Source organism: Nannospalax galili, unplaced genomic scaffold (assembly GCF_000622305.1).
Source record: "Nannospalax galili isolate Female #2095 unplaced genomic scaffold, S.galili_v1.0 scaffold1189, whole genome shotgun sequence".
In the NCBI taxonomy this organism is placed as follows: Eukaryota; Metazoa; Chordata; class Mammalia; order Rodentia; family Spalacidae; genus Nannospalax; species Nannospalax galili.
Window position 1 is genome coordinate 1,043,689 of NW_008360313.1, and position 12,826 is coordinate 1,056,514.

A 12,826-nucleotide genomic window follows, 5' to 3' on the forward strand; every position below is an offset into this window, starting at 1 on the left:
ACTAATATTTTCTTCCATCTGGCAGACTCGTTTTTTGTTGCTTGTGCTTGCAGAAAGTGTGATATGCTACAACAGGATAAAATTGAGCTAGGTGGATCGTAACACAAAAAAGCAAAACAATTCAAAAATGTTTCTGTGGGCTTCTGACAGCATCTGTTACTGTACAAAAACTATACATTGAAAATTACTGAGGCAGGTGCAGCTTTATCTGCAGTGGGACTAAGATGGAGTCAGACTGTGAAAGCATCAGGAGATGAAACCAGGCCTAGGGAGTCTTGTCTTGTTCTGCCCTTGAAAACTATGCCAAGCAGTCTTCTGTTGACATTGTATCTAGTGAAGAAATCGGCTATTCGTGATTAATGAATGATTCAGGGATTTCCACTTTGCTTTTCAGCGGATGATATACTGTAGTTTGCTTTATATCCTGAGAAAAAAAAAGTGACGAAATAAAGCAAAAACCTTTTAATTGCGACTTAACCATGGCCTTCTGTTTACTTAGTACATTCTTTTTCACTCTGTAGTAAAGCCTCAAGCGCTCAGGCTGGGATAGTCGAAGGCACAGGAATACAGTTCACGAACACGGAAGCGGCTGGAGGGAAGGATTGGCAAGGTCTCTTCTGAAGGTTAAAAGTTTGCCGTGCCGGGTCACTGCGTCTCCCCGGGAGAAGGACCTGAGTGTACATCAGGCCACCGAGATGCAGAACCCGTGACTGCGATGCGCGCATCCGGGGATTCAGCTGCAGAGAACACTCCCGCCTCGTCAGAGGAAAGCGGAGGTGGCGGAGCTGGCCGCAAGGCTGAACCCGGGACCGCCAGGACTCGCCGCGCCCGCCGCCGCCCGGCCAGAACTCCCCGCTGGAGCTCCCCACTGCGTCCCCAGCCACGCCAGTCAGAGGCCTGGCATGCCGCCCTTGCGGCCCTTCGCGGTAATGAACCGCTGACCAGTGGCGGAGAAGCCAGGCTCCAGGAGCGCGTTGTGATTGGCTGACGGCCCGGAGGCGGTGGCGCGGGGGCGGGCTCGGGGGCGTGGCCTGTTCGGGCAGCGCGGCGGGCTGGGCTGGGCTGGGTAAAGGGCCCGGCGCCTGGCAGAGGCGGCCCAGCTCCTGCGGCGGGCAGTGGAGGTGGTTCGGTCTGGCGCGAGGGGGCGTCGCGCGCGGCGACAGGTGCCCGCGCTGCGGCCGTGACCGATCGGCGCTCCGGTTGGCCGAGCGGAAGGAAGGGGCCGGGCCGCGTCCCCGCCCCCCGCGGCCGGATGGATGTGCCGGGCCCGGTGTCCCGGTGGGCGGCGGCGGCCGCGGCCACCATGCTCCTGCGCAGTGCGCGCGTCCCTCGGGAGTGCTGGTTCCTGCCCACAGCGCTGCTCTGCGCCTACGGCTTCTTCGCCAACCTGCGGCCGTCGGAGCCCTTTCTAACGCCCTACCTGCTGGGCTGGGACAAGAATCTGACCGAGAGGGAGGTAGGCGCGCGGGGTGGGCAGGCGGGGGTCGGGGGCACGTGGGCCGGGTTCCGGGGCCCGCCAGATTGCTGGTTTTTCCCTTTTCTCCCCAGTCACTTGGAATACGGCTTCGTGCCCCGCGCTGCCTTCTTCCTAGTTTTTTCCTGTCCTTTGGGTTTCTAGTACAAGTCTTCTGTGTGGGGCTGAGCACGAGGGTCCGCAGCCCGCAAGTGCATGTATGTTTCAGGCCATACGTGAATGGAGCTGGGTAGTGACATACGACTCTGCCCGGACACGTCCATCGGGAACTGCTGGGGACTAGGACAGTGTTTGGATAAAGCTGTGCCTTGGACAAGGTAGAGGTTTAGTATATGTATTCGTTCGTTCAGAATAGGTACTCCTTTTGTGGAAGTGCCAGCCCCTCTGTTGCTGCACCCCCTTTCCTTCCTGCCCTCAACTTTGCCTTTGACAGGATGGATAGGCTGTCAGATAAGGACAGTGCAGGACAAGAACACATCATCTTCATTTGGTTTGAGTTTTTTAATTAGGTGAGGTTGGTTGTGTCCAAAGATAAACTTGCCATCCTCTTAAGCCTCATCTCTTGGGATAAAAGCAGATGGTATCACATAATTAGCATTTTGTTTTTCTTGTGTTGGGAATTGTTGCTTCACAGATAGTTTTGTTCCTCGCCTACACGTGAGATTTTTGTTGGCTCTGCTGCTCAGGGTAACTGAGAATAAGTGGTTCATGACCCAGAAGTTCTTGCCACTGATTTAAGATAAGGACTTGTAAGCATAGTATTGCATAGTGTACTTTAGAAATGTGCCTCTTATTGAAACACATTATCTCAACACTTGGTTTTTGCAGAAGACCTTATATAAACGGAGAAAGAAAAGGACCCCAAATGGCTATTAAGATGATATGGTATCTTTTCTTTAAATACCACAAAGGGTGAAAGCTGAGCTCTGGTGTTCTTTTTTGCTACCATCAGCTGAGTGAGCACTGGATGACTGCTTTCTCAGGCCTCTCATTCTTACCACTCTGCCTCAAGCCCGCTTGCTCTAAAATACACCTCCCACTTAAACCTTACTCTTCCTGACATTGCCAGTCACCTCTTTTGAGTAGCAATGCAATAACTTAGCATAACAGGTCAGAGCAAGAGGTGGCACTCCCATACTCATTTCAGATTGGCAGGATATAATTACTCAGAGTCCAGTTTGTTGTTGCAGTGTGCCTTCATTTTCAAGGTCACTTGAGAAAGAATTGAGTTGGTGTTGATTCCCTGATTCTTTGAGTGACATTTCATTTTTTAGCAAGTATAGCAGACTTTTACCTAACCTTAGATCGTGTATCTTGGATCACTTCACAGTTATTATCTATATGTATTTTGGTACTGTTTGAAACCAACAGTAAAAAGAAAAGACCAACACTTATGGCCAGAATAATTTTCCTAGAAGAAAATTACTGCACTGATACAAACAGGTGTGATTTTAGAGACCAGGGCCAACCACTGAACCTGGGCTGGAGCCACCGGGGCAGAAACCATACTGCCTGTGAGCAGCTGGCTATTAAAATTTCATAGGAACTCCCGGGGAGCTGCACAGTTTGTGCACCTTACCTGACAGGGAAGCACATGAGGGAAACGTGCTCAGTGTTGATATTTGAAAGCTGATCTGTTTTGTCACATGCCCTGGATCAAGGGCTGCTGTGTGCTATCACAAATCACGAGCTCTATCTTACCAGAAGGAAGGCCTTAAATACATTTTCAGGCCACAGTAACGCAGGGATGGTAGGAGCAACCAGTGTTGGTTAGTTGTGTAACAACATAAGGATGCTTCTCTCAGTGCAAACTGAGGGAGGAGGCAAGGATATTCGAAGAGAAATGCAGTGGTCTGGGGGAGTGTCATTTCTGAGGATCGTGGAGTCCTGGCTGATTCGTTGGTTGTGGTTGGTAGAGAAATCTACATTTTGAAAAAATACAAAAACTGAAAGTCTAGTAACTGAAATAAAGAGAACTTGCTCTTCTTCGTGATCACTTGTTTTCAGCACTGAACAATTAAATATTGCATGATTTTTAAGCAAAGCCATAGCCAGTGACATTTGTGTTGAAGGCATTTCCCCTTGAAGACTAGAAGTGCCACATTGGATATGGTAAATAGTGCTAAGATTACCTAAGTCCCAAAGGCAGATTTCCCTCTTTCTCTAGTCTAAGAAATTAGAAATTTTGGGAGGGGGCGTGAAGGGAGGGTTCATTTTAGGAAAAGTATTGACCCCCTCGAAATAAAAATCCTTAGGAAAAGTATTGGCTTTTATAAAGTGGAGCAGATTAAAATTGGACTATATTCCAGTTGTTGAAAACCAAACATTTAATAAGAGATTTTTATTTATTTATGGTGCCTGACAGGGACCAAATCCTTAGGAAAAGTATCCTTAGGAAAAGTATTGGCTTTTATAAAGTGGAGCAGATTAAAATTGGACTATATTCCAGTTGTTGAAAACCAAACATTTAATAAGAGATTTTTATTTATTTATGGTGCCTGACAGGGACCAAATCCTTAGGAAAAGTATCCTTAGGAAAAGTATTGGCTTTTATAAAGTGGAGCAGATTAAAATTGGACTATATTCCAGTTGTTGAAAACCAAACATTTAATAAGAGATTTTTATTTATTTATGGTGCCAGGGACCGAACCCAGGGTATAGTGTCACTGAGTTGCCCAAGCTAGCCTCAAACTTATAATCCTGCTGCCTCAGCCTACCAAATAGTTGGGATTACAGACCTTTGCCACCACACCCAGCAGACCTTTTTATTTCTAAAAAGTAATTTTACCTTTTCTTCTTGGTAGCATGTAGGTTGACACACATATACTGCTTTCCTTTGGGGTTTGAAACCATTCCAACGTTCTACTTGATTTTCTGAGGCTTTCAAACTCCTTTTTGTCCTTTCCTATCTTCTACATACCCAGGTTTCATCCATAGTACTGTGATAGTATTAAATTCAGCATACCCATGAACTCTCATCTGTTGGCCTATATTTGAGTACATGATCTCTGCTTGGAATAATCTGTCCGTTTATACCTATTTGTTCTTTTTGTGTCTTAATTTTCGAGATCCACCTCAAAGAAGCAACTCCATGTTCCCTATTTCTGTTTTTTCAGTACTATGAATATGTATGTTCCTTATTTTGTTTCAGAACTCCTGAAGCACTCGAACTTCAGTTTTATTCTTGTCGCCTTTATTCAGATTGAGTGGTGTTGTGAAAGTAGGTGTTCCTGAAGTAGACTAGTAACTGTTAACACTCCATTCTAAAATAAAGTCTGAATGTGAATTGGTTTAAACTGACCAATTTCTTTTCCTGTGACTTGTATGTTAGAATAAAGTACAAACTAGTTCTGGCCCAGGGTTGTGAAAGACACCAAATAGAATAAAATCAGTCCCCTTAATGATCTAGCAGAGCTTCCCTGAGATGAGACATGAGATAGTAAGGGAATGCAGTTTGTCATTAGTGCACGTGGGAAGTTGCCTTCAAGAGCCAAAGTGTCTATAAAAGCAGTGGGTTTTGGTGTTATGACTTCTCCATTGGAGCTTTGAAAGGCAAGAATCTCCTTTGGAGCCCCAGTGGCTAGCTCAGGAGACTATGTGATCTTCATCTCTTGAGGAATCTCTGTCACGTCATCTCCATAAAGACTAGAAAAGCTACTGCAAGCATTAGAGACAACTTTGGAACATTCTGGATCAATAACAGTTTTCTAATTGAAGAAATCAGATGTTTTAGTGTCTTAGATTTGGAGTATCTGGTTCAGATCTTCCCTCTGCCAATCCTGGCTGTGACAATCATTCTCTAATACCAAGTGTCCTTTTATCAAATAGCATTTACTTCTTAGGACTGTTTGGATTAATGGGGGTAATTCTGGTAATTCAGTGCATAGGGTAGCACGTGGGATAGCTGTAGAGATTTGCTGTTATGGTGCTAATATTGTTAAGAGTAAATTAGTGCAGTGTGAATTCTACCTTGGATGGATGTTCCTTATCAGAGAACATGTCGATCTCTTAATTAGGGATAAAGAGAACCCGTTTGATCTCTCTGCTCTACTCTGCCCCAAAGCTCCGCTTTTTTAGTTGGCATCACAAATTTGGTAGTGTTACTTTCCCTCATCTTCAATATCTAAATTGTGATTTTGTGTTAGGATTAGAATTAGACTCATTAGTGTTAGATATGTATTTATTTTGAAACAGGATCTCACTGTGTTAGTCAGACTGGCTTTGAAATAGTGGTCTTCTTGCCTCAGTCTCCAAAGTAGCTGGGATTATAGGCATGCACTACCACACTCTTTAAACTGATAAGGAATGGATTTTATAGAATAAAACTTTGGCAGTTAATTATTTGAGGATAACTGTTGTTGAAAGTTTAGTATTAGAGCGAACAGTCAACCAGAGTTCAGGTGCTGAAGGGAACAATAGAGAACATTTTAAAACTTTATGCATTTATTGGTTACTATGGTATTTCCACACATGCATACAGTGATCAAATCAGAACAGCTAGCATTCTACTCTCTGTCACTCCCTCATGTTTGGAGCCCTCAAGCTCTTCCCTTCCAGTTATTCATAAACTATAATGGGTTGTTGTCCATATGGTCATCCCACTAAGCTGTGGAATGACTGCCTTAACTGTGCTTTGGTACGTTTTACCTACACTTACTTCATCTGCCCTCCGACCACAGCTCTGTTTTTATATTGACTTGTTGTGGCTTCCACCTGTGACAATGAACGTGTAGCATCTGTCTTTCTGTGCCTGGGTCATTTAACCTAACATCCGTCTTCTAGCTCCATCCATGTTGCTGTGTCAGGGTTGCATTCATCTTTATGGTCTAATAATTTTTCATTGTGTACAGAGACCATATTTTCAGTAGAGAACATTTTTAAAGGGAAGATTTGTTGGCCGATAGCTTTGTGGTATTGTGTTGAGAAAAACTTGTTAGGGAACTGTATTAGTCACTTTTCTGTTGCTGTGATAGAAACACTGACCCAAGCAATTTATAGAAGGAAGAGTTTATTTGAGCTTATGGTCCAGGGGAATTACAGTCCATCATGGCAGGGAGGCATCGTGGCTGGAGGTGGCTGGGGCAGGAGTAGCAGAAGCAGAAGGTAAGCTCTCACATCATCACGCAGGCACAGGAAGTAGGAGAGCAACTGGAGATCTGGCAAGGCTTAAGAACACTCTAAGCCCAACCCCAGTGACGTGCTTCCTCCAGGATAGCCACACCTTCTAAAAACCTCCCAAAGCAGCGTCATCATCTGGGGACAAAACTTGGAGCCTATGGGGGTACATTTTCATTCAAACCACCACAGGAACCTATGAAGGTGCAGAAATATGCTGAGTCAAACAGGAGATGGTTTTGAACTTTACAAAACTAAAGGAGAGTGGTGTCTCTGAAGTACAAGCAGAAAGGGAGAGAGGAGTTATTACTTGGAACTCAGCTATGAGGATCTCTGTAGGAAGGGCGTCTTGCTGCACAGCCAGCATCTCAAGGTCACCCCTTGCTGGCTTTGGTTTTCTACTGAGGGACACAGACACTTTCTGTCTCATTTGTTAAAATTTATACATTTTGATTAAGAATCTTTTCTACAGTTCTCGATTATTCCTTCATGCATATATTCAAGTGTGACCTTATCAAGTGATTGACAAGCACAAATTGGAGGAAAATCCATAAAGGTGAAGTCATTAAACTGATCATTTATACAAGGGCAATCAAGTATATAATTTATTTCAGAAATTAAGGGGCTATATTTTACTTTTATATTTATGCCCTGACCAGTGAGAGATTTTACAATAATTGTTTATTGTTCTCTAAAACCTTAGAAAGTTACCCATTTTACTTGTAGATGAATTAAGGTGTACTTGAAATTTAAGCAAAAAGTAGTTACCCTTGGTCTCAGAATGCCAAAAGCTAGCATTGGGTTATTCCAGCCTGTGACTAAGGCTACCTTCCCCAAAGACACAAGAATTAAGGCCACTAATCCTGACGTCGTATATTCGTGCCTGTAATCCCAATACTTGGGAGGATGCGGTATGAGGGTGAGAGTTCAAGGCCAGCTGGGGGTATACAGTAAGACCCTATTGCAAACAAACAAGTAATTGGAGCCACCAATCTAACTTTGAAATGGTCACATAAAAAACTGACTGCATGGTGGCATACACCTGTAATCCAGTACTTGGGATGTTAATGTAGGAGCATCACAGAAAGTTCAAGACCACTCTGGTCTGTGTAGTAAGTTTCAGACCAACCAACATGACGGGAAGTGACTGATAGTCCAGGTTTTTGCTGCTGAATGATGGTGCTCTGGGGGGGGGGGGGTTCAATGCAATTTTTTCATTTGTGTGTACGTGATGCGTGAGTGTTCACGTGTTCAGTGTGGTGGTGATGCGTGTGGAGGCCTGAGGTCAACATCAGGTGCCTTTTTCAATTATTCTCTACCTTAATTTTTGAGACAGGGTCTCTCACTGAACCTGTAGCTCACCAGTTCAGCTAGACTAGCTTGTTCAACAAGCGCCAGGGAACCTCTTGTCGCTCTCTCTGCCTTCTTCATACATGCTCCTCTGTGCCCAGATTTTTATGTGGGTCCTGGGGATCTGGTCCTCAGCTTACATACAAAATACTAACTGAGCCATTTCTATAACATTTATTAGCATGTACCCATTGTAAGTTGAGGAGCCTCTCTTAATCTCAGCAAGTAAGGAATCTGAAATTCCAAGTGCAGTCTTTCTGTTTTAAAGCCTATTTTAAAGATTATTTATACTGTATCTCGTTTTAAAATTGTACATTAAAAAGAAAATACCCTTAAATTTCACTGTACTGTTACACAGAAGAGGGATTACAGTTAATCCTTGTGTCATATAAATCAAAATACCTAAAGTAAGGATTATCAGTACTCCTATTACAAAGAAATGATAAATGTTTAAGATGATTAATAACCGGAGTTGAATATTGTACAACGTATGTACCAAGATATCATATTTTACCTCATAAATATGTACAATTATTAGATTAATTTTTAATTTGAGAAAAGAAAAAACTTGTATTTGCTTTATGTTACATATAAATAAGACAGACATAAACATTGCCTATAATTCTACCACCTAGGGAGAGTTATTCCATCAAAATGTAGGACCGATTTGCCCTCCTTACCTCTTCTATCCCAAAGGAAGCAAAACTTAAAGAAACCTCACCATACATAGTAGGTTGCCCATGCTTCAGCGAATGGCCCAAGCACAGACGAGCAGCACTAATTGGGTGGTTATTTAAAAGAGGAGGAGGAAAGAAGAGGAGGAGGGGTCATGAAGTAAGGGGGTTCTGGAAGGAGTTGGGGGGGGAACATGGGTGTTAGATGGGATCTAAATACTTCATATACATAAATTAGCAAATAAATAAAATTAATTAAAAATTTTAACATGAGAATTGACAACTATTCAGTGTTCAAACATTTATTGATCTTCATGTCTTCCAAACACTATGCCAGCTGTTAAAAAGTTATACAGATGAATGCTGGGTCCGCCTTTAAGGAACTCTGAAGGTGCTGGGCATGAGTGTGATGGTAGATGCCTATAATCTCAGCACATGGGAGGATGAGACCGGAGAATCAAGTGTTCCAGGCTAATTTGATCTACAGAGTGAGTTTGAGTCCCAGTCCAGTCTGGGCTACATAGCAGGACCCTGTCTCAAAAGAAAACAAAAACACCTCAGTGGTTCTGAACCCTGGTGTATATTGAAATCTCCTGGGAGGTTTAGAAAAATTGCCGTAACTTGGCATTCAGCTTCTTTGGCTGTTTGGGAGATATGCAGTCATGGTTATGAACCAGTGTTAGGAGTCAAGTGATACTGGCACAAAGCTCTCAAGAGAGATTGTGATACAAATACCATCCGCTTCAGCAATGTCCTGCTGATTAAAAATTCAAGGCTAAATTTTGCCTTGATGAATAGGAAGGATTCTATTAGTAATAAATAATGGTGTGGAGATAGGAAAGGATATTCCAGATAGTTGTCTGAACTGTTGTGGCCAGTGTTTCTTTAGTTGATAAGGATGAGGTATTAGAAATGTTGGTACACTGTTTGGTAAGGGTAAATTGTTATGGCCAGCCAGGTCCGTTGATCATTAATGAGCTTTCATTTCCTTTTTACTAGGTCTTCAATGAAATTTATCCAGTATGGACTTACTCTTACCTGGTGCTGCTGTTTCCTGTGTTCCTTGCCACAGACTACCTCCGTTACAAGCCCGTTGTTCTGCTGCAAGGACTCAGCCTTATTGTTACGTGGTTTATGCTGCTCTATGCCCAGGGACTGCTGGCCATTCAGTTCTTGGAATTCTTCTATGGCATCGCCACAGCCACTGAAATTGCCTATTACTCTTACATCTACAGTGTGGTCGACCTAAGCATGTACCAGAAAGTCACAAGTTACTGTCGAAGTGCCACCTTGGTGGGCTTCACAGTGGGCTCCGTCCTAGGGCAAATCCTTTTCTCGGTGGCAGATTGGTCACTGTTCAGTCTGAATGTCATCTCTCTCACCTGTGTTTCTGTGGCTTTTGCTGTGGCCTGGTTTCTGCCAATGCCACAGAAGAGCCTCTTCTTTCACCATGTTCCTGCCTCCTGCCAGGGAGTGAATGGCATCAAGGTACAAAATGGTGGCACTGTTACTGACACCCCAGCTTCTAACATGCCTGCATGGGAGGACATTGAGTCCAAAATCCCTCTAAATTTAGATGAGCCTCCCGTAGAAGAACCAGTAAGTTGAGCCTTAAATTGTTTATAGTTGCTTTTGGGGGTTGACTAATGGCAGTAAACAGGCAGGTGAGCCCCTTTTGTTAGATCTTTGGTTCATGTGGATTTGGGTCTTATTTTGAGTTGTTTCATTGGTTCATTCATTTATTAAAATGTAATTGATTTATGTAAGGGATACTAAATTTATTCTCCCCTAGCTGCCTGATCTCCAAAGTCAGGCAAGTCAGTCTAGCATAAGATTTTGTATCATGTCAGAGATGTCTTTCAGCTTTGTCTCCATTTTTCTGTCCCCACTGCTTGGCATGGAAAGAAACCACTCAGAAAACTTAAAGAATAATGGAAACTGCTCCCATTAATGCTTCATATCCACTTCTAGCTTCTGAATTGAAGTACAAAGTATTTAATGAGACAAATTTATTTTCCTTTTCTGTGCTAGAAGTGATATTTATTTTTCAAATGATGCTTTACTATATATAGTAGGGTAGTAATGAATACCATAGAGGAAGAGAATGACAGAAAAATGTAAGGTGTGATTGTAAAGGTGTCTCTTAGGAGAGGTGTAGCATTCAAAATAATTTATTCTACATAACCAGAAAGATGAAATGCCTTCCCACGTTTTGTTTTTATAATATATAAGTGGTTTTTGTGGGAAGGGGTGGTGGTGGTGGTGTGTGTGTGTGTGTGTGTGTGTGTGTGTGTGTGTGTTGTTGTTTTTCCTGTCAAGTTATAAACTATGAGGGGCATGATTGATTCCAACCAGATTGAAGTAGTCTTAATGTTCCTGGAGCATGTTTGGAAATAAGCCTATTAACATTCCTGCTTTGCATGTGGGTTCTAAAGCCAAATTGCACAAGTTCTGTGTGCTGAAGGAGAATAAAGAACTACCATGAATCTCTAACTGAAGTTAACCCAGTGGTTTCAACCCAGCCTCTAATGGCCCATTGAAAACTACTCCCTTGCCTACCTGCACCCTTCACCCAAGGTAACTAGTTGAAGTTTAGATTTTTGTTCAAGGAACCTGAGCCACTCTCTTCCTCTACAGTCTGGGAACCACTTTTCCTGGAACTCCCTTTTGACTATACAGGGTATTGTTTTTAGTCAAAATGACCAGGGTTTAAGTATTAAAGATGTGTTGATTCTGTCATAATTTGATAGGTGACCTGGAGAGTCCACAGAAGGATGCTGGCAGAGGGAAGTCTAATCATTTGCTAGATCTCATGTAGTAGGAAAAATGTGGGGCACCTTTTTGTTGGTTTCAAATGTGTTGCAGTGGCTTTAGCTATACATAATTCATCTCATGCTTACATAAGTATATATTTAAATAGTTATAAACATTTTTGTAAACCAGTACATTTTGAGGTTTTTAGAATGTGAATAAGAAATATGCTAGGAAGGGGCATTTTTTCATAACAACCAGTACATTCAAATGGATATATAAAATGTATAATAGAAGTGAAAGCTTTACAGCACAATACTTTATCTTGATATAGTCCATTTTATTTACTTTATTATAATTCATATTACTGTCTACTAAATATTTTTTATTGCCCACTGATGAGTTGTGGCTTACAGTTTCAATAACTTTTATACCAATGTGAAACTTATTATTTATAGCTAACCAAAATGTCAGTGTTTTAGCTGGGTGTGGTAGTACACACCTTAATCACAGCCCTTAAGAGGCTAGATCAGGAAGATTGCCAATTCCAGGTCAGCCTGGGTTAGGTTGCAAGACCATGTCTCAAATCAAAATTTTTAGTTAGAAGTAATCCTTACCACAGGTCATAGAACAGTCAGAGCATCTTAAAGTTAGAAGGGACCCTATCTCATCTATCCTCTCATTATAGAGATGATTGTGGCCCAGGATTAGATGTTGTAGATAAAAGCACAAATAACACTCCTACACATAATTTAAAATCATACATGAGAACTCCTCACTGTACTACATAAAAACTTTTACCACAGTGACAACATTGTCGGACTCTCAAGTTGGCTACAGCGTGGGCAATTTAAGCTTCTTTTAGTTTTGTAACTATCCTAGGCTCTGCAGCTGATACCTTGGCAGGTGGGCAGTGTTTTGGCAGCTGTAACTGACTGGTCTTAAAATATTGCTGGTTTTCTATGGAAAGCTTAAAGGGAGGTCAGGAGACGTATATTGGGGATCACAGATCCACTTTGAGTTAACAAAATGTGTTACCAAACTAAATAATAGTTGTGGAAATTATCAGAGAATAGGTAGATAAGTGGATGACTTTATGTTGATTTTCCAGAAAGGGGATATTAAGTAGAAGGAGTCAAAGTGGTAGTCTAGTTGCCTTAGAATCACCTTAGCATACTATGAGATCTTTATAGATAGAGCCTGTGGCTGACATTGAAGGAAGAGTCACCAAAGCCAGTGATTTTCTTTAACAGTCTGAGTTGCACTCCTATACTTGACTTGTAGCTGGATCTGATCTATTTTGAGTTCTTCATTTATTAAAAAGTATTCAGTGGGTTGGTGCTAGGGTTATAGCACAGTGTAAACCACTTGCCTAATATGTGTGGAGCCCTAGGTTTAACCCTTAGCACTGAAAAAAAAAAATCAGCTAGGTATGTTGGCACTTATCTGTTATCCCATTAGT

At 42.3% G+C, this 12,826-nt stretch overlaps 1 protein-coding gene across 2 annotated transcripts in view; it reads left to right on the forward strand.

The window, feature by feature from the left end:
- Nucleotides 1-1,062: 1,062 nt before the first annotated feature.
- Nucleotides 1,063-12,826, forward strand: part of Slc19a2 (solute carrier family 19 member 2) — a 19,621-nt gene continuing 7,857 nt past the window's right edge. The window contains exons 1-2 of one of the 2 annotated variants that reach the window (XM_008824902.3): nt 1,063-1,456; nt 9,613-10,212. In XM_008824902.3, coding sequence (XP_008823124.1) covers nt 1,253-1,456; nt 9,613-10,212 — 804 coding nt within the window. In that variant the 5' untranslated portion in view covers nt 1,063-1,252. The remainder of the gene's footprint in view (nt 1,457-9,612; nt 10,213-12,826) is intronic. The other variant, XM_029559523.1, reaches the window with a different exon arrangement.